Below are 25,206 nucleotides of genomic sequence, written 5' to 3'. Positions count from 1 at the left end.
AATATGTTTCAGAGAAGCAGAAGGACTGAATTATATTTCAATTAATTTTCCTAAAGAAAAAAATTTCATCATTCTTCTGATACGCTTAATGAGTTTAAATTTGTACTCACTAAAAAAGTACGTAGAGTCCAGTGAACCTAGCTGGATAATTAAAAATAGACTTATCAGAATGAATAATTAAGGGGCAGGAGTAGAAACAGGGAGATGAGTGAGAAGGCTACTGCAGAAAGCCAGGAAAGAACTGACGGTGGTAATGATCTTAATTACAGTAACCGGAACAGTAACAGTAACTAGCAGTAATGGTAAGAGTGATATCATATTAGCATTGTAATAATACTGATAATAATAGTACCAGAAATATGTAGAATTATCACTCACTGTCAGGTTTCAAATTAGTTTGTAAAAGCCAATTTTTAGTTAGCCAACTTAAATTAGATTCTTGAATCAAAATCTGAGTTCCTTCATTGACATTTTCTCTGTTGATAAAAGGAAGGCCTAAATTACAAAACACACACACACACACACACACACACACACACACACACACACAACTCCAGGCTGGGGGAATGGAGAGCTACTGTTGAATGGCTACAGTTTCAGCTTGGGAAGATGAAGTTCTGGAGATGGATGGTGCTGGTGGCTGTACCATAATCTGAATGTACAGGATGTCACTGAAATATAAACTTAAAAATGGTTAAAGTGATCAATTTTATGTCATGTTTATTTTACCACATGCACACACACACATACCCCTTCCAGAATTCTCTGATCTAACAGGAACCTTGCTCAGGACAAAACTGAATTGTGCTGTGAAGAGTGGGGAACCCAACAGGCCACGGGCCGGCCGAGCCTCTCACTGACATCAACTCCCTGCTCTAAATACACACAGAAACCTCAGTAAACCTGCAGGCAGTATCCACAACACTGCCTCCTACTGTACCCTCCAGGAAACACGATTTAGGAAATGCAACTCCAGGAGGTAGTTTGTAGAACCAGATTTTTGTTTAAGATCAAGTTAAACGCTAGGGACGCAGCTACTAAAGTGAGTAACTTGAGTTTTAGCGGATTTTATTTGGAATCCAACTACGACAGTAATAAGCCAGCAGGACATGCTGCCTCCATGGGCCATTACTACCCAGCCAAACTGTATCATCCGTCTAAGAGAAATCCCTCTTCTGTCCCTTTAGTGCACTGGGATGATGAAATGTGAACAGCTCATCAGTGGATTACTAAGGAATGAGCGGAAGTGAGTCAGGACACACTCTTATTTTACCTCAGTAGACAATTCGGACTGGCCCATGAAAAGACTTGATTCTTGAGGAATAAGAGCCAACATCTCAGGGTCTTTGGTGGATTTATTCAACCTAGACTTCGATCAGCTTCTGTCTACAGAGTCAGAGGCTGAAGGAAAATGAGCCACAGTAAGTTCATACTATTTCCAGCAAATTCTATAATGAAAAGAGTTGGATATTATTGATGTTGACAGCAGTATATCAAACTTGCAGAAAATAGGCATAGGAAATAAACAGAAATCATAAAGACGTTAGCAGTAGCTACCTGATGAGGGAGTTACCCACATAATTATTTATCCATCTTACAAATTTTCTGTAATGTGAATGAAACAGGCAACAAAAACCAGTTAGAAAATATGAAGACATTTCTTTTTTTTCCCGTGGGGCCTTTCTTACCTTCCTTGTGCCTGGTTATTAGTTCCTCCAAATTTTTAATTCATTTTGCTATTACTGCTGCATATAGGACACTGTATTGTGATTACTTATTTACATTCCCATCTGTCCCCTGCTAGCCCAATTTCCTTTAGAGCAGAGAGCAAGCCATTCATCTTTTCATCTCTGGTACTTCACACTATTCCTGGCGTACAGTTGCTGCAAAATAAATGTTTGTTGTTCCAAATAAAGCATTTAGCTACTGAAAAGGTTATGGCAAGGGTCTGCTTGTTGCCAAGGAACTTTTTAATTTTTCCTAAGTTGTGTGGCAGAGTCTGCAAACAAAGGAAAAGACAGCGGTAGAAGCTAGCATCTCCCCAAATTAGTGATAATGCTTTAGTGACACCTTACAGATAGGAACAAACTGTACAGGCATGTAAAGGATGCGCACATTGCTCTGTGTTAAAAAAAAAATGACAAAAAAGGACTTTTGCTCTGCCCAAAGAGGTCATTTCTTTCTGAGACACTGCATTTGAAATTGGGTAGTTAAACAGTTTGAAATGAATAACCATTGAAGGACAGTGGGAACGCCACCGGATAAAAGCCACAGAAGAATCAGAGAGCCCAACTTATTCTCTGGACAAGAGAAGACAACAGAACTTCAATAAAGTACTTTTTTGTAGCTTAAAATCTTAATTACAAGTACTAACAGAGTCACAAAAACCAGCCCTAAAATATAGTGTGCTGTATGTTTTGGCATATGTATGCTGCCGCAAAACCAAAGTTCCTTGGAAAATATCTTAGTGGCATATTAGGATCAAATCCAAACCACAAAAGGCACTTTGTGTGCTGCTGTGGGTCCCTCCTTCACATTTAATGCACATATGCAGGCTCACCCAATGGGGAGGCTTGCCTTCAAGTGCTAGAGAAGGACCCTGATGAAGAAAAAACAAGGGGAAGAAACGGTAAGTGTGTATGTGTACGATTTAACTTTAATCATTTCCATGACTGCAAATAAAGAGGAAGGGTCATTTATTAATTCATCCTAATTTGTGCAAGTGTCTTTAAAAGAAACATACAAGAGGATGATTTTGAAAAAGTCATGGTACAAGATTGGCAAACGGCAACCAACAACCCCAAACGGCAACCATGGGGAAGAGAGGCACCCAGCATGTCAGAGTTAGGAGGCCACGGAAAAGAGTGTGAGAGAAGAGAGATAACAGCTGGAACATTTTCTGAGACAGTTTTTACTCCAAGGAGATGCAAAGAATTGGGTGGATGACTCAGCCTGGAAATAATGGGAAAGAGAGTCTATGAAGTTCATAGGAGCAAAGGCTTAATAATACCCCAGAGGAAATTATCTAGCAAAAAGCAAATGCCAGTGCATTTGTTTGATAACATCCATTAGTGCAAACTGCCTGGCAGAAACCAGCAACAGGCACAAAAATATCTTGATTTTAAAAGCCGCATGGAAAAACTGGATGGGCTCTTCAAAGAATAGGTATGCATGGCTCGTCAAAGATCAAACAGAAACTAATATAACCTGTACTTGGTAATGCTCAGTGTATTTTGTTGTTTAAAGCAAGGCCCAGAGGAAGGAAATAAAGGCAGATGGACAATAAGGGACTTGAAGCAAAAAAGAATCAAGTAATGAGCTCAAAACCAAAAAATGATGTAAAAAAGGAGGAGCCTGAGGTTAAACTGATCTGGCTTAGGGCGAGGGCTAGTATAAGTAAAATGAAAGTTCCTAAAGTTTTATTCTTTTGTGGTGAGTATTAAAGTGCAAATTTTTTTGTCTTAGTTACTATTTCCAAAAAAATACACTGTAAAAGGAGATTTGGACTAATATATCATGACAATCTAAATACTGCTAAAGCAATGTCATTTATCATAATTAAAAACTGAAATCAGGCAAATGGTCCACCACAGGGGCATGGTAAATTAAACTGCGGTACATCTATGACTTGGATATTATGCATCCTTTAGCAACTGTATGTAGTAACATGAAATATACCTATGAAAGAGCTCTAGGCGAACAAGCTATTTTATACAGGATGAACTACAGAGCTAAGTCCTATATATAGTTTTTACAACAGATTTTCTTAATTTCATTGGTAAAGTTCTTTGGATTTTCAGGAAAAAAGATGTTATTTAGCTTTAATTTTAGCTTTGAATATTTTTTATTAGTCGGAGCCTCACAGGGCTCTAAGCATCTCCAAAGGAAAATAAAAGCAAGCATTTTCCTTGCTTATAGCTATGAGGCTTTATAAAACCCTTAATAAAATACTGCAGAGAGGAAAGATGCTACCCGGAGAGGCTCTCTGCATGTCACATACCACCATTCTTTGCCAGTGTTTCTAAAAATCGCCAAGCAAATACCAAATGTAATGTCTAGAGGGAGAATTTATATATAAATATGAAGGAATTCATATACCCTCATATGAAGGACACTACTGAGTCTTCACGTGTCCCGATTTACGATTTGGTCTTTGAGACAGTCAAGCATCTATAAATTAAGGAAAGCGAATCCCACTTGAAGGCTTTGGGGCCACCAGAGTGCACTTTCCTCAGGCCCATTTTCCTAATGATCAACCTGCCTGCCAGCATTTCAAGCACGACTCATTCCCCTTGGAGTTTCCGCATCTATTTGAGTATCTTGTCCCTTTTTTGTCACTTCTTGGTCATTTAGGATTATTAAACTAATTCCTCTTGGGCATATTTCACTTTTTTCTGTGTTTCTAATAAATAGTTCTTAGAAGCTGCAATACTTTATGACCGAATGGATTGTTTTTTGTATCTTGGTGGTATATGTTTTCTACTTTATTTACTTAAATACTCGAAGAATTTTTAAAGCCAGTATTTCTAAATGAAGAACATTTCTTGAAGGCAGAATTTAATTTTTATTTTTAGGACACTTGCCCAGATGCAAAAACACTAAAAAGAAATGCTGTTGGCAACTTTAAAATATATTATTTCACTGAAGTATTTACATTTAAGTAATTTTAACTGTATAAAAAAGATCCAGACACCATAACAGTGAATTTCAGTTAGGGAGAGGGATTAAGATTATATGAGAATTACCTGGGAAGTTTTTCCAACTACACATGCTAGCCTCCTCCCCTAGATTCTAGAAGTTTTGGGGTGACTGTCACCTTCTCTTCTTGTGAGTAAAAAACAAAGGGAAATGGAATCTACCTTTGGCTTCTTCCTCACTCTCGACTGGATTCTGGTTGCAGATCATGGGATCATTCATAAAACGTTTGGAAGAGTTTATTATTTTAATTAAAATAGCACTCGTAAAAGCACGTATGATCCTGAACATCACTGACGTGATGTTAAAAAAGACCTGTCCTTGGAGCCACATCATCAAACTGTGGGTCACAATGTTCAGGGTCACAGCCGTAAACTTCCTTGGGTGCCAAGAGGATCAGAAAAGTATTTCTAACTTCACAAAGCGCTTTCCAGGAGAAAGGTTACACAAAAAGAATGAGCCTGTTGGTGGTTTCTTATTCAAATACGGAACCATCTGGGCGACTGACCTGGCAGGACGAGGCCAGCAGGCACTCTGCACACACGCCCCAGTCAAAAGCAGGCAGCCTAGCGACTCACCGGCAGGGCAAGATCCGGACAACGTCGTTGGGCTTGTACCCCTCGATACAAACTGCACAGTTGTCAAAATCAGGCTCTGTTTCCTGCAACAGAGAAAGCACGTATGAGTCTGCTTCCAGAGCATCCACTCCTGTAAACACACAAATAACAAGCCCACAGAGAGCGTGCCCGGAGCAAGGCTTTCAACCGTCTCATTGCCAGTTCCCTTCATCAATAATTCACTGTGTATTGGCTTAGCTTCTCTGCCTTCCAATCTCCCCTTTCTGTTTCCTGGTTCCGCTGCAAGAGCTTTGGTGAGGAATTCGTATCTTAATGTCCCGTGACTAATAATGCTGCTTATCATAATCAGAGGTGACATATCAAAATCTTGAGTATGAGAAACACTGTTCACAGAGAATTGTCTGAATGATATTTAATCTAGCCATTCCCTGGGACGCTAACGTACGCAACTCTAAAAAACTGTGGTTCCAGCTTTCTTTTCAAGAACATAAATCTCTTCCAATATCCCATAATATATCCCTTATATAACAGTCTTTGTTCTTTTATTATTCTCTGTTGGAGGAGAGAAAAGTAATAAAAAGTGTACTTTAAATTTACTGATGGCTGTAACTGAATTTTACCTTACTAAGCTCAATGGTATTTTTATACCGTTGAAAAATATGATATAATTGGTGAGACAAATCAATTACTCAGGCTAGAGACAACACCTCTTGTGCCCATAGAGTTGTGAATCTCCTACAATGCCCCAAGGAGCCCCAGAGTCACACACTGCAATCCACTACTCCAAAATTTCTCCTGGGGGAAAAAATTCTCCTGGGGAGAACAGAGGCCTCTAGAGGCCTGTGGGCTAGACTGGCCGGCTTTGTGGTCCTTCCTTAAGACATGCTTCTGCATCTGGCTTTATGTCATCATTTTGCAGCTAGGGAGGCCGCTGCAACTGACTCTGGGGTTCTGGAAACCAGATTTCAGAAGGACTAAATCTGCTTCTTGCATTTACTGCAGACGCCAGTGGAGGACATAACTCGGCATGTAACTGGCACTGTCTTCCTTGCAAGGATCCACGGGAAAACGTTCTCAAGCTGTAACACCCGGAATGGCCATTTTGTTTTTATCTTATGGGACACTGGAATAAGGTCATTGGATTTGTTTGGATATTGACTATTGTTTCCTTCTTTGCATTGTCTGCGGAGAGTCCCAACCTAAATTTGGGACCGATGTCTGCTGTTCATTTCAGGTAATGAATTTGTGTGCCATTTTATCCTGGTTTCATCTATTTTTGTTACACAATTTTTTCTTCCCCATTGTAGGCTACTACAAGGTATTAAATAGAGTTCCCTGTGCTACACAGTAGGACCTCGCTGTTAATCTATTTTATGGATAGTAGTTTGTACATGCCAATCTTAAACTTCTGATTTATCCCTCCCCCTGCCCCTTTCCCCTTTGGTAACCGTAAGTTTGTTTTCTATGTCTGCGGGTCTGTTTCTGTTTTGTAAATAAATTCACTTGTTTCATATTTTGGATTCCACATGTAAGCGATATCATATGGTATTTGTCTTGTTCTGACTTATTTCACTTAGTATAATAATCTCTAGGTCCATCCAGGTTGCTGCAAATGGCATTATTTCATTCTTTTTTATGGCTGAGTAATATTTCATTATATATATGTATGTATGTGTGTGTATATATATATATGTATACACACACACCCACACACATACATACATATGCATACCACATCTTCTTTATCCAGTCATCTATTGATGGACACTTAGGTTGCTTCCGTGCCTTGGCTATTGTACATAGTGCTGCTATGAACATTGGGGTGTACTACTACACTTACTTTTTAACTTCTCATATTTTCTATCCAACTCCTTCACCGTCCTCTTGTATGCATTTTATAAACTGCTTTAAATTATTTTTAATAATGATGGGTATAATAACTGAGGCTTATGGGAGAAGTATTAGCATGTATCCCCTTCTCATCCTTCCTTCTCTTCTACCCTGACTGCTAGAAAAGTCAGGAAGGTCTTTGACTAGCTCCTCATCAAAAAGAAAAGAGGCTGGTACCTTGTCGCCCTTCTTGATGGTCCTGACCTGGAGCTTGCTGATGGCTTTTTTTGCTGCATCTCCCAGCCGGCGCTGAAAAAACAAAAGCCGCTTGTTAGTAATACAGATGTGTAATCTTTGACTTTGTGTCTGACGGCATTCAGTGCACCAGGGCAGCTATCTTTCAGGTCATGCACAAGTGGCATGAATGCTAATGAAGATGGCTGGGAGAGACGGGGCAGAGCTATCTGTGTACTCTGGCTCTACTCATCGCGGCCTGTTAAAGAGCTCTGTCATCAAGAGAAGCTCTTCATGCCTGATGTTGAGCGGGTGGAATATGACATGGAAAGATCCTGCCATACTGTGACTCCAGCGCAGGTCACATCGATGAAGACTAGCATAAAAAAAAAAAAGGTTCATAATTGGCCACTGTAGTCACTCAGTTTGTGACGTGGAGACAGCCAATCTGGAGTAGTTGGAATAATCTTTATCTCCTCTTTTTCACAATCAGGGTTTATTGCTTGTGTATTCCTTTCAATTTGGAATTTTAACACTTTCCCTTGCTATATAAGCAAAGGTGTGTAGAAGCCTTAACCTAGGCTTCTATTTGGTGTGTACTATCCTATTCTGTCACCTTCTTACATGTCAACTTCACCTCCTTCCTGTGTGAGTGTGCACATAGGGAAATATATAAACATACACATTCAGTTTGCAAATAATTACAAAGCAAACACCTGGGTAACACCATCACCCATGTCAAGAAACAATATATTTTTACACTTCTTTTTTTGATAGAGAAAGTTACTATCCTAATGAGCCTTGCAGCAATGCAATGACAGGATAAGGAGGAAGAGTGGGAGAGGGAGGGGGTGGGAGAGAATTACGTTTTAATTTGTCAATGAGAAAAATGGTTCTCTCGTGTGCTAGTGAGTTTTCCACATGTTGTAATCTCCTTCTTCAGTATATGTACTTCTAGTCTGTAATGGATGTGTATTTGCAGCAGTGAAATGTATATGAAGGACTAAGATAAATGAGGCAAACCTTTAAACAGAATTATCATTTGCTTTCACTAACTTTGTTCCTTTTGTAAGTAACATTCAAGCTTCTTTCTTCTCTTTAAAACAGTGAGCATATATTAATGAACAGTTAACATGTCCCAAGTACCATGCTAAAGCTTTACATGCAGTATCACCTCTATCCTTCAACAACATTATAAGAAAAATACTATTTTATAGAATAAGTTGAGACTTACAGAGCTTAAGTAAATTATTTAATATCATAGACTTAGTGATAGGTCAGTCAAAATCTGAATAAAATTTAGTCTGACTTTAAAGCCAAAGCTAAACTACTATTCTCAGTTTTCACCAATCATCCAACCAACCAGTCAGTCAGCCAATCACTAAACATCTACCCAGTCAGCCAGCCAGCCAGCCAGTCAACCTATTAACCAGCTAGCTAACCAACCAATGTTTAGCCAGCCAGCCAGTCAATCAGCCTTTCAGCCAACCAGCCAAGCAGCCAACCAGCGAGCTGACCAACCAATCAAAATCTATGAAGTACCCACCAGGCGGCACTTCCCTAAGCAGATCACAGTTAAAGCAAATAGGTAGAAGAGGAGATGTTCCCCTCGTTAATTCATTTTTCTCTTTGATATTTTATCCTTAGTTTTTAAAATAATTACTGGCATTTTTTCCAGAAAAGTAAGCTTTGGTTGTTTGCTAGAAGGAGACCTATATACACCGAGACTTACGCAGAAGTCCATGAGTAGTGAGTGAACCAAGGTAGCAGAAAAGATGGGAAGAGTCTATAGTGATAAATACCAAGGGGGAGCATCGAGTGAGAGGAAACGGAAAGAACCGAGGTGAAACTGAACAGGACGTAACTCTCTTTCCTCTCCTCTTCCTCTAGCTGGTGCCGAACCATCCTTTGGTCTCAACCCAAGCCACCTCCTCAGGAAGCTCTTCCTTCTTCTGGGAGAGAAGACCCCTCAAGTCTAGATCCTCAAAGCACCTCGTTCCCTTTGCTTTGGCCCCAGAGAGACTGGGGCACAAGGCCGCATTAGCATAGACCAGGCTGTCTTCAGGCTTCTTCTGGACACCCATGTCCGAGGGCAGCCACCCTGTCGCGATCATTTAAACGGCATCTCTCTACCGATGACTCCCGTATTTCCACCTCCAGTTCTTCTCTCCCGACCTCCCGACTTGTGTACTGAGCTACCTACCTGGCATCTCTGTTTAAGTAACCAACAGGCTTCTAAAATTTAATATCTCCACACTGAAATGCTGGCTTCCCCAGCCCCTCTGGATCTCATCTTCTGTTTTTCCCATTTCAGTTAACGCTGCAGGAATGGACCTAACTGCACCCTCGATTCTCCTCCCCTCACGTATGGTAACCACAGGAGAATGATCTAAACTGGAACACTTGTGAATAAAATGTGGGTTATTCATAATTAGGCTGGCACATCAGGTATAAACTAGGATCTATTCTTTATGTTCTACATATAATCCATAGAGTTTTGAAGTATTGCCCTAATCTGACACCCCCCGGCTTCTCCACTTCCATCACTCAACTCCAAACCCATCGCCTGCCATCTTGACCACCGTACCGCCCTCCAAGTGGGCTCATATCTATCTTTACAAGACTGCCTATTGGTGCCACTACAATGTATGCTACGTGAAGGCACAGTCCTTGGGTATGCAATAAATGTAGAAAGGAACTTTTCTTATTTGTAGACACAGAAACTTCTGGAAGCACTCAAAGGGAACTGCTAAGAGTTGTTGCCTCTGGGGAGAGCTGGAGGAAGCAGAGTTGACAAAAAGAGTCTGAGGGGGAAGAATACTTACTTTTAAATAAACACTCTTTCATTTTGTCTTTTTTTTTTACAGTGTGCATGCACTGTTACTGTCAATTAAAACACACTGCTGCATGGAAAATTATTCTCCAAGAATAGTAGGTTCTTTTTCCCTAGTCTACATATAGAGTTTTATAGTCTTCTCCCATAACTCTGGAAAAGAACCCCATTTTGTTTCAAAGCGTGTCACCTGGGCTATACAGCCGTGGACTTAACTATATGTGAGTTATATAAGAACTGGACTATTTATATTTTGGGGAGAAATACTATTTTCTAAGAATTGCTTTATCCACAAAAGACAGTCCAGTTAACCACTCTCTGATAACCTGTCACACGTGTTTTCTCATTTGGTCTTTGCATCAAGTCTATGGGGTGACTTTTGATCATTCCCACCCTACCTGTGAGGAAATCTGGGCATAGGAAGGTGAGGCCCGCACAAGATCATGCCACTAGGAATGGCCAGAGCAAAACTTGGAATCCAGATCTGTCTGATTCGAAAGCTGTGTCTTTAACTATTACCTGGGCACTGGCGCTGTCTCGGTATAGTTGTTTTAGGAAACACAACACACCAGCCAAATCTCCCTCTCCACTTTGAGTGGGAGCTCTTAATCTCCCTGTCATCATCTAAAAGACCTTGCTGTGAGGTTACTAAGGTAAAGAACATCTAGCAAATCTTACTCCGTGGGACACTGCATTGAAATGATCTACTCCAGGCCCAGTGTGACATGGAAGGCCCTGGACGATGACGGTGGCTCCCCTCTAAGTGTGATCTGCGCAGAGCTGAGCAGAGACTGAGGCGCTCTTCTGGCTAATTCAGGTTCAGTCCTTCTGTCATGTATCTGAATGGTTAGGCACTTCACCAAGGTGACATTCATGCCTTTGACATTCCATTACAGGCGGTGAGCCTACATCTAACCCCAGAGTCACTCTTTCTGAAGGACCAATAATGTTTAATAAAAACAAATGACTTCGGTTAACCTGATGCCTACAAGTGCTATAGCTTTTACAGCTGAACTTCCTGTTGAATGAAATGAAGCACTGCCCATCAAAAGAGAAGTGTTTTTACAAGGGAAATTACATGTTCTGTTTCATTCATAAAAGGGCTAAAGTATGGTGTCTGTTTTGATCAAGAAGCAATGCTAATTTTAGCATGCTCCAAATTCACTGACTGACCCTGAGGGTAACATCCCGTAATTCAAGGAAAGTTAATAAAATGGGAGCAAAACCTTACACCCCATGAACCACTTTCATTCAACTTCTAATTTACTTTTCACACACATTACAGAGTACGCACATGCCGAGACAGAAATGTGATGTATATTACCTGCACAAAATGAACTCGCAATTGAAAGAGTTACTCAACTAATTCAAGCCTAAAATTTCATCCTTGCCTCAATTTTCAATGATGGCTTGGATTATCTGTAGACTCAAGGGAGACAGGGATACCATTTCTATTTATCGTTGTTGGGTCAGCTGGGTAAGTATCTTGGCAATAACTGATTTACATACATATGGTTTCTCCAAATGGACCCCTTAGGAACCAGTGGAACTGAACATATTAGTTCTATATCTAGTTTCAGTGTCTTGTGTCTAACTGGTAACGTCCATTTAAATTCCAGAATATTTAATAACAGTGGCAAAGTTGGAAGTGTACATGATTGTTATGGAATCTTTATGACAGTAGTAACAGATACTATTCATTGAGAGCTTTATAAGTGATCAATCACGTTCAGGGGCTTTAAAATATAAGATACACTAAGCCATTTAGTCCTCTCTATAACTATACAAAGAAGGTATATTCCCATTTTGTTTAGAAAACTAAAGCATAAAGTAACTTGCCCAGTTGGTAAGTGGAACCTGACTGCTATGTAGCCAGTAAAAGTCATGTTTCAAAAATTATTTAATGATGGGGGGAAACGCTCATCATTAAATAAAAAAAAGTACACAAACTTAAATGTTTTACATATGTGTTTATCTCATGCATATATACACAATATATGACAATTTACTGAATATATAGAGAGGGTTAAAAAGTCTGAAAGGTTATGCACCCAATTGTTAGCACCTCAGTAGGGTGATGGGTGATTTGTCTTCTATTTTAGTATTTTCCTATGATTGTCAAAATTTATTAGAATATGCAGGTATCATTTTAAGAGTCAGAAAAAGCAATAAAAATGTTTAAAAAAAATAGTTCCAGAAGCTATAGAAAATTTAAACAGACCGACTGCCATAAAATGAATTAAAAAAGTCAAAGAGCTGTTCTCCTAAAACAAACAACTTAGACCTTATTGGCTTACAAAAACAATCTTTAATACTTCAAAGATCGGCTAATTCCAGTGCTGTTTAAAATGCTTTAGAGCTGAGCTGTTTGATAGGACTTTCTGGGATGATAAAAACGTCCTATACATGCACCACCATATAGTAGCCACTTGAAATGCAGCTAGTATGATGGAATTTTAAATTTTATTTTATTACAACTCATTTAAATAGTCACACATGGCTAGTGACTACCAAGTTAGATACAACTCTAGACTACAGAAAATGGGAAGAAAATTTGTAAATTCTTCTGATATAGCCAGTGTAACTATTATCTAAACATGATAAAAATGTAAATGATGGACAAGTTTCACATGTGAATATCAAGGTAAAAAATAACTACTATACTAAATGCAATCTGAACAAAACAATACAGCACACATTAGAGGATTAGGATGTGCTGGAAATTCAGGATGGTTCAATATTAGGAAATCCATTCATTTAAACCACTCCTGTTAATAGGTCAAAAGAGAAAAGCCAGACTATAGCTGCTAAAAAGGCATTTGTTATAATTAAAAATACATTCTTGATTAAAACTCTGAACAAAAAAGGACTTTACATTACATGTTAAAAATATAGCTCAACCTAGGAGGCTACATGGAGAATGAATAAAATAATGGAGACATGATAAAAATAACCCATTAAATTCAGACTGTTCCCATTCAATCGTGAATGAAGGGTAGTATGATCGCTGCTGCCACTGTTACTTTAATTGAGTTTGGAGGCACAAGTCAGTGAAATTAGACAACAGGAAAAAAAAAATAGGAGGTTTAAAATCTGAAAGAAGTAAACTATCAATGACTGTGCATATTATTAGTGTCATCCTGATAAGCAATCACAAATATTACAGCGTAGTGGTTAAGAGCATACACTCTAAAGCCTTGATGTTGGTTCAATTGCTGGCACTATTCGTAACTAGCTGTGTGACCTTGAAGTTATTTAACCTCTCTGTTTCCTCCTCTGTAAAACAGAGACAATAAAATTACCTACTGTAAGGTAATTAAGAGGATTAAGTATGTAAATATATAGAGAGTCCTTACAACACACCTGTATATAATATATACTATATAATATTACTGCTATTAATAAGATAATTTTAAATGATAATAAATTATAAATATACAAATTATTAAATTATAATAATATAAAAATAAACATAAAAACCAAAAGCCTTCTTATATGAAAAAGGAGATTCCATTTATAATAGCAACACAATGACCTAGGAATAAACATAAAAATACTGTGCAAGATTAAACAAGGACATTTAAAAACGCTATTAGGGAATAAAAGGAAGAGCTGAATAAAGGGGAAACATATACTGTATTTGAAAAGGAAGATTCAGTATCATAAGATTATAAACTCCTTCTAAATTATTCTATAAATTAGAAAACTAGTTAAAAGTGATTCTAAATTCATATAAAGAAAAACATGAAAAAAAAGTAAAGATAGAGCAATAAAAGATGATGAGCACGAACAGATATGAGACATATTATGGTGCTAAAATATTCAGAGAAGTGTGGTACTGGAATCTGAATAGACAGATTAAAGCTACATTTTAGAGAGCACAGGAATAGAACCAAATACATATGGGTCTCTAATACATGCTAAATGAGGGTTCTGCATATGAAAGGGAAAAGATTAATTATTCAATAAATACCAGTTACAAAAACTGGTAGGCAATCTGAAAAAAAAAAAGTGTTAGCTCTGTACTTTATTCTCTACTCTGAAATAAATTCTCGGTAGATTAAAGTTTTAACCATAAACATGAAATTTAAAAAGTAGTGGATGAAAGCATGAGAGACTGTTTTTCTATAGTCTTGGCCTATAGAAGCTCTTATTATATAAAACTTGGGAGCTATAAAAAATTGATAAATTCAGTTATGTAAAACTCCAAAAGTTCTGCCTGGCAAAAAGCACCAACGATAAATCAAAGACAATGACAAGTTGGAAGGAAAATAAATTGAATATATAGGATTCACATAAAAAGGGTTAACTGATTTGACTAGTAAAGAGCTTATTTACAAAACAGAAACAGACTCACAGACTGTAGAAAACAAACTTATGGTTACAAGGAGTGGGAGGGGGTGGGAAGGGATAAAACGGGAGTTTGAGATTTGCAGATACTAACTACTGTATATAAAATAGATAAACACGTTCATACTGTATAGCACAGGGAACTATATGCAATATCTTGTGATAACTTATGGTGAAAAAGAATATGAAAACGAATATATGTATGTTCATGTATGACTGAAGCACTGTGCTGTACACCAGAAATTGACACAACACTGTAAACTGACTATCCTTCAATAAAAAATACATATATACCAAAAAAAGAGCTTATACACATCAATAAAATGTGACCAACAACTCAACTGAGGTGGTCTAATAATATAAGCAGATAATTCATAGGAAAACATTAACTTTTTCTACATTACTTGAAGAGATGATGAATGTTCCTTTTGATAAGAAAAACATGATACCATTTTTAACATTAAATCACATACAATAAAAAGGTGTAACATTCATTTGGTGGGGATGTGGGGAAACAGTGTGTGTTTGTTATTAGCATACTGTCTGTATTAGTACAAGCAGTATTAAATTAATATACTAATAGACAAATGTTTATATTAGTGTAAACAGTATTACTATATTGTTACTTAATGTATAAATTGGTTCAACCTTTTGGGCAGACAATCTGCCAGTATCTATTGCAGTTTAAAATACACATCCCATTGCCCTAGCTATAAAACTGCCAAAATATACCATACAGATATATTTACAAATGTGCTTAGTGTCACATGTACATGCTTGTGTGTGTATGTTTTGTTTTGTTTTGTTTTCTGATAAAAGAAAACATGTCCATCAACAGAAGCTGGCTGAATAACTGTGGTCTATGCAGAAAATAAAACTTTATACAGGCATACCTCGTTTTACTGTGCTTTGCGGATGTGGGATTTTTACAGATTGAAAGTTTGTGGCAATCCTGCATCGAGCAAGTCTATTGTGTCATTTTTCCAACATCATTTGCTCACTTCCTGTCTCTGTGTCACATTTCAGTAATTCTTACAATACCTTTAACTTTTTCATTATTACTATATTTGTCATGGTGATATGTGATCAGTGATTGTTGATGTTATTACTGCAAAAGATTACACTTCGCTGAAAGCTCAGATAATGGTTAGCATTTTTTAGTAATATTTTAAAATTAAGGTATGTACATTTTTTTAGGCATAACGCTATTGCACACTTAACAGACTACGTATAGTGTAATGTAACTTTTATATGCACTGGGACACCAAAAACTTCCTGTTCACTTGCTTTATTGAGGTATTTGCTTCATTGTGGTGGTCTGGAACCAAACCTGCAATATCTCCAAGGTCTACCTGTACAGTCCTGAGAAATGAGAAAGCACCTTGCACTGAGTGTTGATAAGAGTTAATCTTCAAGAAGAAGTAAGAAATAACAGTACAGAGTTACGTGTGCTATCATTTTATCATGTGTTTAAACACAGACACAGACACAGACACAGACACACACACACACACACACACACACACATGTGTTTGTAAGCCCATAAAATACCCCTGGAAAAGAAGACATTCGAGGGGGAGGCACTACATCACTGGGGGACAGACATGGGAAGGCAGTTACTTTTCACTATACACTATTTCATACCTTTTGCATTTTATACTATGTGTATGTGTTGTCTCTTCCAAACTTCATTGCTTTTTAAAATACCTTTTATTTTTTGTCTCCTTCTGTTCACAAGGAGGAAACCCGGCTCTTTCCAAATTAGGTTGATGCTATTAGCATGATCTCAGCTCCCTTCCACTATCTCCCTTTATTTTGTGCCTAAACAAATAAATAATTACCTAAAAAATGAGCATCAGGAATGTGGGACAAAGCACCACCATTCTAGAGAACCATGCTAGCAACACATCAAAAGATGTGTATTTGGAAAAGATCTGAAAAACTATATAGTAAATGTTAACTGGGTTCATCTTGAGTGGGGCCTTGGTATTTTCTGTGATTTCTGAAGTTTACACGATAATATGTCTTACTTCTGTAATGAGTTTTATGTCTTTTCTTTTTAAACTTTTTGCTGCTCACCTGGTTCCTGTCCCTGGCATTTGCATATCGAAACCTCTGGATATAATAGAAGACCAGCCACGCGAGGGAAATGATCATCAGGACGATGAAGGAGATGGAGACGAACACGACGGAGGTGCGGCTGACGTATTTCTGCAGGTTCCGGGTTCCGATGGTGATGTACATCGTCACGGTGATGTTTCGTTCCAGCAGGCTTACTATCTCCTTCCCTTTGGGCTCAGGAATCATGATTGCCACGATGTCTTCTACACCTGTTGTCAGAGGGGCAACAAGGGTCAGAGGATGAGAGAAAGGGAGAAAATCATAATAAAATGTCTGCACAAGGTGACATGCACCAAATAATGACACATCTTTTGATGACTGATTCTATGCCAGACCACATAGCCAGTCTACTTCTCAGATCTAATAGCCAGAAAAGGAGTCGAACTTTCTCTTTCTTCAGTTACCTTGGGATACTGCTGTCTTGTATATGAGAAAAGAACCTAAAACAAATGTATGACTTTGGTACCAGCAAGGTCATGATCATGCCACTTTCTAGCTCTCTAAGGTGCTGCTGACCCTGGTCTAGTAAAGGTGGACCCTCCCCAACCAGCCCAGTTTACAGCTCTACGTTGCATTTCACAGATCCCTCTGTAGAGAGGCAAAGGCACTCAGTACCCCACGGCAAAGGATAAAATGCCCTATTTTATGCCATCTGTCTTTCCCCCTCACAGATACTAGGAATACTCAATTACAGATTTCTATTAATCATTCCCAAGGCAGTTTCTCCTACAGATGAGTACTAAAAACCACTCCAAAGTAGGTTTTTTTTTTTAAATTAAGGTACGGTTGATTTATAATATTATACTCGTTTCAGGTGTACAGCATAGTGATTCAGCATTTTTACAGATTATACTCCACTATGAGTTAGTACAAGATGATGAGTATAATTCCCTGTGCTGTACAATATATCCTTGTTGCTTATCTATTTTATACAAAGTAGTTTATACTTGTTAATCTCATACTCTTAATTTGCCCTTCCCCCTCTTCCCTCTCCCCGTTGGTAACCACACATTTGTTTTCTGTATCTGTGAGTCTGTTTCTGCCAAAGAAGTCTTCTTAATGAGCTCTAAGACGACTTGCCAACATAAAATAATGGTTTCAGAAGTATCTTCTGCTTATTTTACCTAATTCAGTGTAAATAGCTTGTATCCTCATGCCAAGCAAAGGGAAGATGGAGACATGGAGACAGTATGGATAATTCCAGGACGGTTTTATCTCCGCTCTCAAATATTCTCACTACAAAGCCCCTGTTCTTGGACAGTTTGAGGCAAAAGTGGCACCTTTCTTGGGTCTGAGTTATCTGGGTCATTGTCCCTGTTCTTCACGACACTGTGAGGCACAGCCTTTTGGTGAGGAGTTCCAGTTCCTCCACAAGGGGTCTTTAGTAAGGATATGATATCAGCTCCAAATGAGCCAACTTGACATGCCATTGTGGCTGATTAGACTATAAGCCACTAGGACACTTCTCAGAGATCACTCCAATTCAAACGCACGCCTGCAATGTTCTTCATGGGCCCCACTTCCACACGAAAACATCCTACTACTTGGGGTCACTACAAATTAGAGTGCAAATTTGCAATTAGGATGTTGTAGATTCTGGACAAAATTAAACACCTCTTTAGCTGCTTAAAGCTGGCCTTACTCCCATGCTGAGTCAGTCAGCAAGATGGAACTACCAGATTATATTTTTTCAAGGTGTTGCAAGTCTCTCAGAAGCTCCTTAGGGTTTTCACTTGAACTTGACGTCTTATGTGGGTTTTCCATCCTAAATTCTTTGATGGTATTTCACTTACATTGAACAAATACTTTAAAAACTAACTAGATACAAAGTTGTCTGTGTACGTGCCATCAATTATATGATTTTAAAAATTCCTTAAACCTTTGCACTGGCCCAACTATAAAATCACAAAGCTACACAGTGTTTACACTTGGCTGTTATTTCTGGGAATTAATGAAACTGATGGCTTAGATTTCAACTGTGCAGAATTTACCGACAATTCTGATGCTTCTTCTCTTGTCGTGTTTACTTTGGCTAATGGCTACATGTGGGCTGAGGTTTTCTGAGGAATTAAGGCTGCTGGCAGGCTTTGTCTCTACATGATCTTCTTTGTATACTGGACTAATATGGCCTGGTGAGCCTCCTTCCAGTGCTCTAGCCATTTTATAGATATTTAGGTAGTGGTAGAATCTTAAGTTTTCACTTCATTCTTTTGTGTTTATATTTTTAAAGCATATCTATTCAAGGCTGCAGAATGAGGTTTTGTTTTGTTTTGTTTTGTTTGTTTTGTTTTGTTTGTTTTTCTTTTTCTGAGCATAAGCTCTTGGGGTTATAAATAAGCCTTAGGAAGCTCTTCTCCACCAAAGATGGCAAAAATACTCACCTAAAATTGCTTTTTGAAAACTTAAATGTAGTTTCACTGTTCACATTTAAAGCTTGAACAATCTGAATGTGATTCAATAACCACACAACCTTTATTGAGCTCTTACAGAGTGACGGGCAGAGAAGAGAGAGAGAGAGGATGCAATTTATTTTTCCCCAGATTACTCAGACAGATTGGGGTCTACTTTTGGATTCTGTTTGATTGTAAAGTTGACCTATCTTTTGCTGACCCTATTAATATCAGTTTCAGTTGGGTAGCTTTGAACATATTTACTATTTGGCAGCCTAATTTTTTCTTCACTAATATCCCCCCTACAATATGCCTATTAACTACTGATATTAGGAGACCATAGACTCTAACAGTGAAGAATTGGGCTCTGGCACTGGACAGTTTTTTTTTAAACCCCAACTTAGCATTTTAAAAATAGGCAACCAAATTTTGGATCTCCACAAAGTTTTAAATTACCCATCACCCATTTTCAGGGACATGAGGAAACATTTTCTCCTCCTTCAGGGTAAAGTATAATTAGCTATTTTAAAGCAGTTATTTTAAACTTAAACACCGAGTAGCAGTATGCTACCTGCATTGGTCATCCCACTATTGAGCTGCATGATATATGACGTCTGCTTGAAAAGACAGTGAAAATGGAAACGGGGCAGTTCTCTTCATCTGGACTTCCACCTCATTCATCTTCAATATTCATAATGAATTTCTAGGACTGATGATAGTAAAAAATTAGGTGGGATTCTGGGATATTTCTCCATGCTCTTTGGGCTATGTGTTGTGTGCATGGTTAAAAAAAAAGAGAGAGACTGCAGATATCCATTTACTCCAATAGAAATAGTCATCAAGAATTTATGTATTTAGGGTGTCCAAAAATGGTACAAAGTGAAGTGGATTTGGACGAATTATCTGACCAGTCGGATCAATGCACAAAATCTAGGACAAAATGCTGCTATAGGGTCTAATCTGTTCAAATGAGACACGTGCACCGATGTGAGTTATCAGACAATTCTCTGATCTTTGCTTCATTTTGCAATGTGCAGCCAGCGTCAGAGAGAAGCCGGCAGATCCTTCCCAGGTGGACTGCAGTGTAATTGCTTCTGAGGGTGTGTGTGAGGGAGGGAAGGCGAAGGAGCAGGGATGAGAAGAGGGGATGAAGAGGGGGGAAGGAGTGCTGAAAGGCTTGCTGGGTATCTCCTCAGAGCTAAGTGCTGCCCCGAGTATCTAATCTATGACACACAGGCAGCCCTGAGACTCGGGGATGAGAAGTTAATAAACAGCACATTTTGTATGGATAAACTCTACAAAGAGATCCTGCCATTTGGGCAATTCTGTTTACTTTGACGCCGAGTCACTGTAAAATAGAGTGCCTCTTTTTGCAAAATGATGTCAGCCTACCATCTATTTTCCTCCCAAAGGCACGTTCTGCTTCTGAGTGATCGCTGCTATGTAATTATCGTGTATTCTGGAAAAGCTCTTCAGCCCTGTGCGGAATGTGTGACCAGGACACACATGACCTGGCGACCAGATAAGCAGCAGGAGCATCCTGTGGTTTTAGTGCTTCCTCTTCCTGGGAGAGAGCTCAGTTGCCATTATTTAACTTGGCATATGCAGATCAGTAAGGAATCAGAACAAAAGCTCAGAAAGCCAAAGAATGTTGAAAAACCTGGAAATTCCTTAGTTATGAATTCAAAACCAGGTTGTTTGAACACTGCATTAGTAGAACGTTTGGAAAACCAGCAAAGTGTCAACATTTTATGGAGTTGGCAGCCCCGTTGCTCCCCATGCATCTTGGACGGAGATGATATCCCTCCCAAGCGCATGTGAGCAAAAATCCTTTTTCAAGTCCTTGCATCCTCTCTCTCCCAGAATCCATCCTTTCTTTAGTTTCACGGATGGCCATTTAGAATTTAGTCAATACTAAAAGAAACCTGCAGTTTCCATTTGTAGATATTTCATACTTATAAATCTAATATCTACTTTTTTAAGAGTTAGCTCCTGATTATCATCTTTTCTCAAGTGAGAAAATGTATGTGAAATGACTGAAAAAAGCTGCAAAGAACCATAGGAATGTAAGGTATTACCACTTTCTGCATGAATTTAAACATTATTTTTAATAAACACAGATGCCAAAATTCCAAATAAAGCACTCACAAATAGATTTCAATGATAAAGTAAAAAGTCTTCATGACCCAGGGGATTTATTCCAGGAAGGTGAGGGTTACTTAACATTGGAAAATGTGTTAATGCATTTCAGTGCATTAACACATTCAGGGAATAAAGCCTGTGAGTATCTTGTGTCGCTAGCTGTCCACTAACATCTGCTCTCTTGCACTTCCTTGGTGTCAGTGTTTCAGATGGACACAGACTGTTGAGGGAGAAGCATTCCTTGTCATCAGCCTCCCTTGCAGCTAGTTGTGGCTATGCAATGAGTATCTGTCACTGAGATGTGAGTGGAGATGACGTGTGCTACTCCAAGGTCTCATCCATGAAAGGGTAAGTGCACCCCAGAAGCTGTCTCCCCTTCTCTCTGACTTCACTTGGAGAAATGTAGAGCAGCTGGTGTCTTAGAGAAGGAAGCCGTGTGTTGACAATGGCACCCACTGCTGATTTCTTATTAAGAGGAATATACGGAAATGTACTTAATGGGATATAAAGGATCTTCCAGGAATAGTATATTGAATGGAAGAAACAGCATTAGACATTTCCAGCTCAAGTCATGAATCAGGCCAGGAAGAGCTAATACTGAAAGCAGAAGTGGTATCTGGTGTGAAGAGACACAGGAATGGGAGGGGTAAGTCTTTGAAAGGAAGGGAGCAAACTGTCATTATTTGGGGGATCCCATGACCACCTAAAAAACCAAGATAATTTAGCTATTAAAATTAGAAGAATGTGCAGAAAAACACAAGACTCAGGATCAACATATAAAAATGAAAAGCTTCCTATACACCAGTAATGCCTAACAGAATAGGTAATGGAAAAAAGTGATCTCTACACAGAGCAGCAGAAGTCATAAATATCTAAGGATAGACCTAATAAACACTAGCCCTATGTGAAGAAAACTATACAGTAACGTTTCTCTATAAGACATTGAAAATTTCTAAGAAGCAGATTTCATTTCAACCAAAGGATTATTCAGTACTATGTATTTAGTTTCCAAATATATGTGATTGTTAAAGTTATCCATTTGTAATCATTATTATCTTGTTATTGTTGCATTATGGTCAAGGAACATGGTCTCTTGATATTGATCCTTAATCATCTAATTTATTTTTTAGGGTAAATATTCCATTTATATTCAGAAACGCTGTATTCAAAAACATGATTTTGTTGTGCAGACATGTCTCATTGATTATGCTTATTCAGTATAGTTAGACCTTCCACATCTCTGCTTATCTATGTCTGCTTGACCGTCTCAAAAGGGTGTGTCAAATGTCTCATACAACTAATGCTGTTTTCTCTCTGAAGTTCTGTCAGTTGCTGCTATGTTTTGAGTTTGTACAGTTAGCTGCATGTATGTTCATGATAGTTATATCTGCTTAGTTATGTTGCTGTGGAGAGGTCTGATGCCACTTCTGATTTTTGTTTTTTGGGAGTGATCTGCTCTTCTTTGTAACCTTTTAGAGTTATATTTGAGATTAGTCTCTGATAGTCTTAAATATCACTGGTCTATTTATGAGTATTTATCAGTTAGTTTGGTGGCACATAAACACTTTCAACTAGAGCCATTTCATTCTTTCTTTAATTCTGAAACATTTGTCTTCATACTTTATTGAAATATTTCCTCCTATATTTTTTCTTTCCTGTGATACGTATTATCCTATTGGTGGCACTTATTTTTCTATTTGTCATGGTTTTTAAAAAAAAATACTTTCCCCCTCTCATTTAAAAAACGTTTTATTTTGAAATAATTATAAGCTAATAAGTGGCAAAAATAGTCCACAGAGGTCCCATGCACCCATCTCCTGGCTCTCTCCAATGGTGGCATCTTACATATTACAGTGCAGTATCAATACAAGAGATTGACTGGCACAATACAATTAACTAGATTATAGGACTTACTCTGACTTCACTAGTTTTGGCATGTGTAGATTTTAAAAATGTCTTTGTGTAAAATTCCATGACATTTTATTACATGTATAGGGTCATATAACTATGATCACAATTAAAATATTGAAATATTCTATCACCACAAAGGAAATTCCTCCTCCTCGCTTTCCCCTTCTCTAACCCCTGATGTCTACTTATCTATCTCCATCTACATACACTTTTATCATTTCTACAATGTTGTATAAATGGAATCATCCAGTATGTAATACTTAGAGACTGGCTTTTTTTCATTCAGTATAACACCCCTAACATCTATCTAGGCTGCAGGGTTGCATGTATCAGTAATTCATTCCTTTTCATTGCTGTGTAGTATTCTATGATATAGAATATGGTGCACCAGAGTTTATTTACCCATTGATGGACATACGGGTTATTTCCAGTTTTTGGTTATTAAGAATAAAGCTGTTATAAACATTAGTGTGGAAGTTTTTGCATGAATACAGGCTTCCATTTTTCTGGGATGAATGCCAAGATGTGCAATTGTTACACTATATGATAACTGCATGTTTGGTTTTCAAAAGAAATTGCCAAGGGGGGGAGGGTATAGCTCAAGTGGTAGAGTGCATGCTTAGCATGCACGAGGTCCTGGGTTCAATTCCCAGTACCTCCTCCAAATATAAATAAATGAATAAATCTAACTATCTCCCCCTCATTAAAAAAAAAAAAAAAAAAAGAAAAAGAACAAAAAAATGAAATTGCCAAACTGTTTTCCAGGGTGGCTATATTACTGTACATTGCCATCAGCAATATGTGTGAATAATCCAGTTTCTCAGCATCCTTGCCAGCATTTGGAGTGATCACTGTTTTTTATTTTAGCCATTATAACAGATGTATAATGATATTTCATTGTGTCTTTTATAATTTCTCTTTGTCCATTCTAGCTGACTTGTGGAAAAGTTTTTCAGACTAATCTTCCAGCTCACAAATTTGTCTTTATCTATATCCATTCTGTGTTTTATCCTATTTGTTGTGTTCTTTAATATTTAAACTATTGTACTTTTCATGCTAAATGTTTCCTATCAGTCCTTCTCCTTCTTGCCTGTGAGCGGTGGAATCAGCTACTGTGCCTAGTCATATTTTCTGGGGAACAACCAAGGCAGGGGCCCTTGTTTTGTTCTTCCAGAAGATTAAGGAGAAATATGAATAAACTCAGATGACCCCAAGCACCACAGGACAGCCAGTGACTCCTTCCACTGAGGGAAGTTCTGCAGTATTACGGATTGCCTGACCTCCTCTCAGATGGCCCCATCCCATTCACCTGAGGCCCTGCTTAAGTTCAGCCCTCTTAAGTCATGGGTTATCTTCCAGATCCTTACAGCTATACTGCTCTGTGCATCATTGAGTCCAACCCAATTTCCTACCCATGTCCTGCTCCTCAAACCCTTCCTTTCTGACTCTCAGAAATTTAAGTCTCTGGTCATCAAATTCTCTGGTAGCTTCCATCTCTTCTTGGAATTATGCCTTCACTCCCTTGATCCTTGACCTTCTTGTTTTGATTGATCTGGCTGCCCTGTGAAGACACCACTTTCTCTGCACCATGATTAAGGGGCAAGTATTTTAATTCATTTTTATTAAACCACACTCCACATACCTCAGGGCCAGAAGATGGTTTGGTGTCTCTGCCCCATATCACTACTTCTCAACCTTGCCTCCAAGCCCCATCTCAACCTCCTTCAAAAACCACTTATCTTTTGAGAGTCTCTCCACTTGGGTTTATTTATTTATTTAATTTTTTTCCCTTTCTTACTTTTTTTTTTTAATGGAAGCACTGAGGATTGAACCCAGGAGCTTGTGCATGCTAACCATGCAGCTCTCCCACTGAGCTGTACTGCACACTCCTTCACCTGGATTTATAACCTTCTCTCTCCTCTCCCTGCCTTATCTACATATTTCCTGTTAATTTCTTTTATCACCCTCTGTGGCTCCTAAGAGTCACCTCCTTGGACTGGAAATTTTAGTATTCATGTGGATAACCCACTCGATACTCCAGCCTGTGGGTTGTTTGTTCCCTTCTTCTCCAAAGACCCTCCTTTTCTTCCAGTCCTTCCCAGACACACATCCCCACTGCCTT

General features: G+C 38.4%; 1 protein-coding gene across 1 annotated transcript in view; it reads right to left on the bottom strand.

The window, feature by feature from the left end:
• RNF150 (ring finger protein 150) overlaps nucleotides 1-25,206 on the bottom strand; it is a 225,517-nt gene that overhangs the window by 70,190 nt on the left and 130,121 nt on the right. Inside the window, exons 2-4 of the mRNA XM_010954606.3 lie at nucleotides 16,600-16,850; nucleotides 7,341-7,412; nucleotides 5,274-5,356 (exon numbers count right to left, since the gene is read on the bottom strand). Of these exons, the coding sequence (XP_010952908.2) occupies nucleotides 5,274-5,356; nucleotides 7,341-7,412; nucleotides 16,600-16,850 (406 nt within the window). The remainder of the gene's footprint in view (nucleotides 1-5,273; nucleotides 5,357-7,340; nucleotides 7,413-16,599; nucleotides 16,851-25,206) is intronic.

Source organism: Camelus bactrianus, chromosome 2, assembly GCF_048773025.1.
Source record: "Camelus bactrianus isolate YW-2024 breed Bactrian camel chromosome 2, ASM4877302v1, whole genome shotgun sequence".
Classification (NCBI taxonomy): domain Eukaryota; kingdom Metazoa; phylum Chordata; class Mammalia; order Artiodactyla; family Camelidae; genus Camelus; species Camelus bactrianus.
The sequence above is the reverse complement of the archived record's forward strand: the minus strand, read 5'-3'. Positions and strand labels throughout refer to the sequence as shown.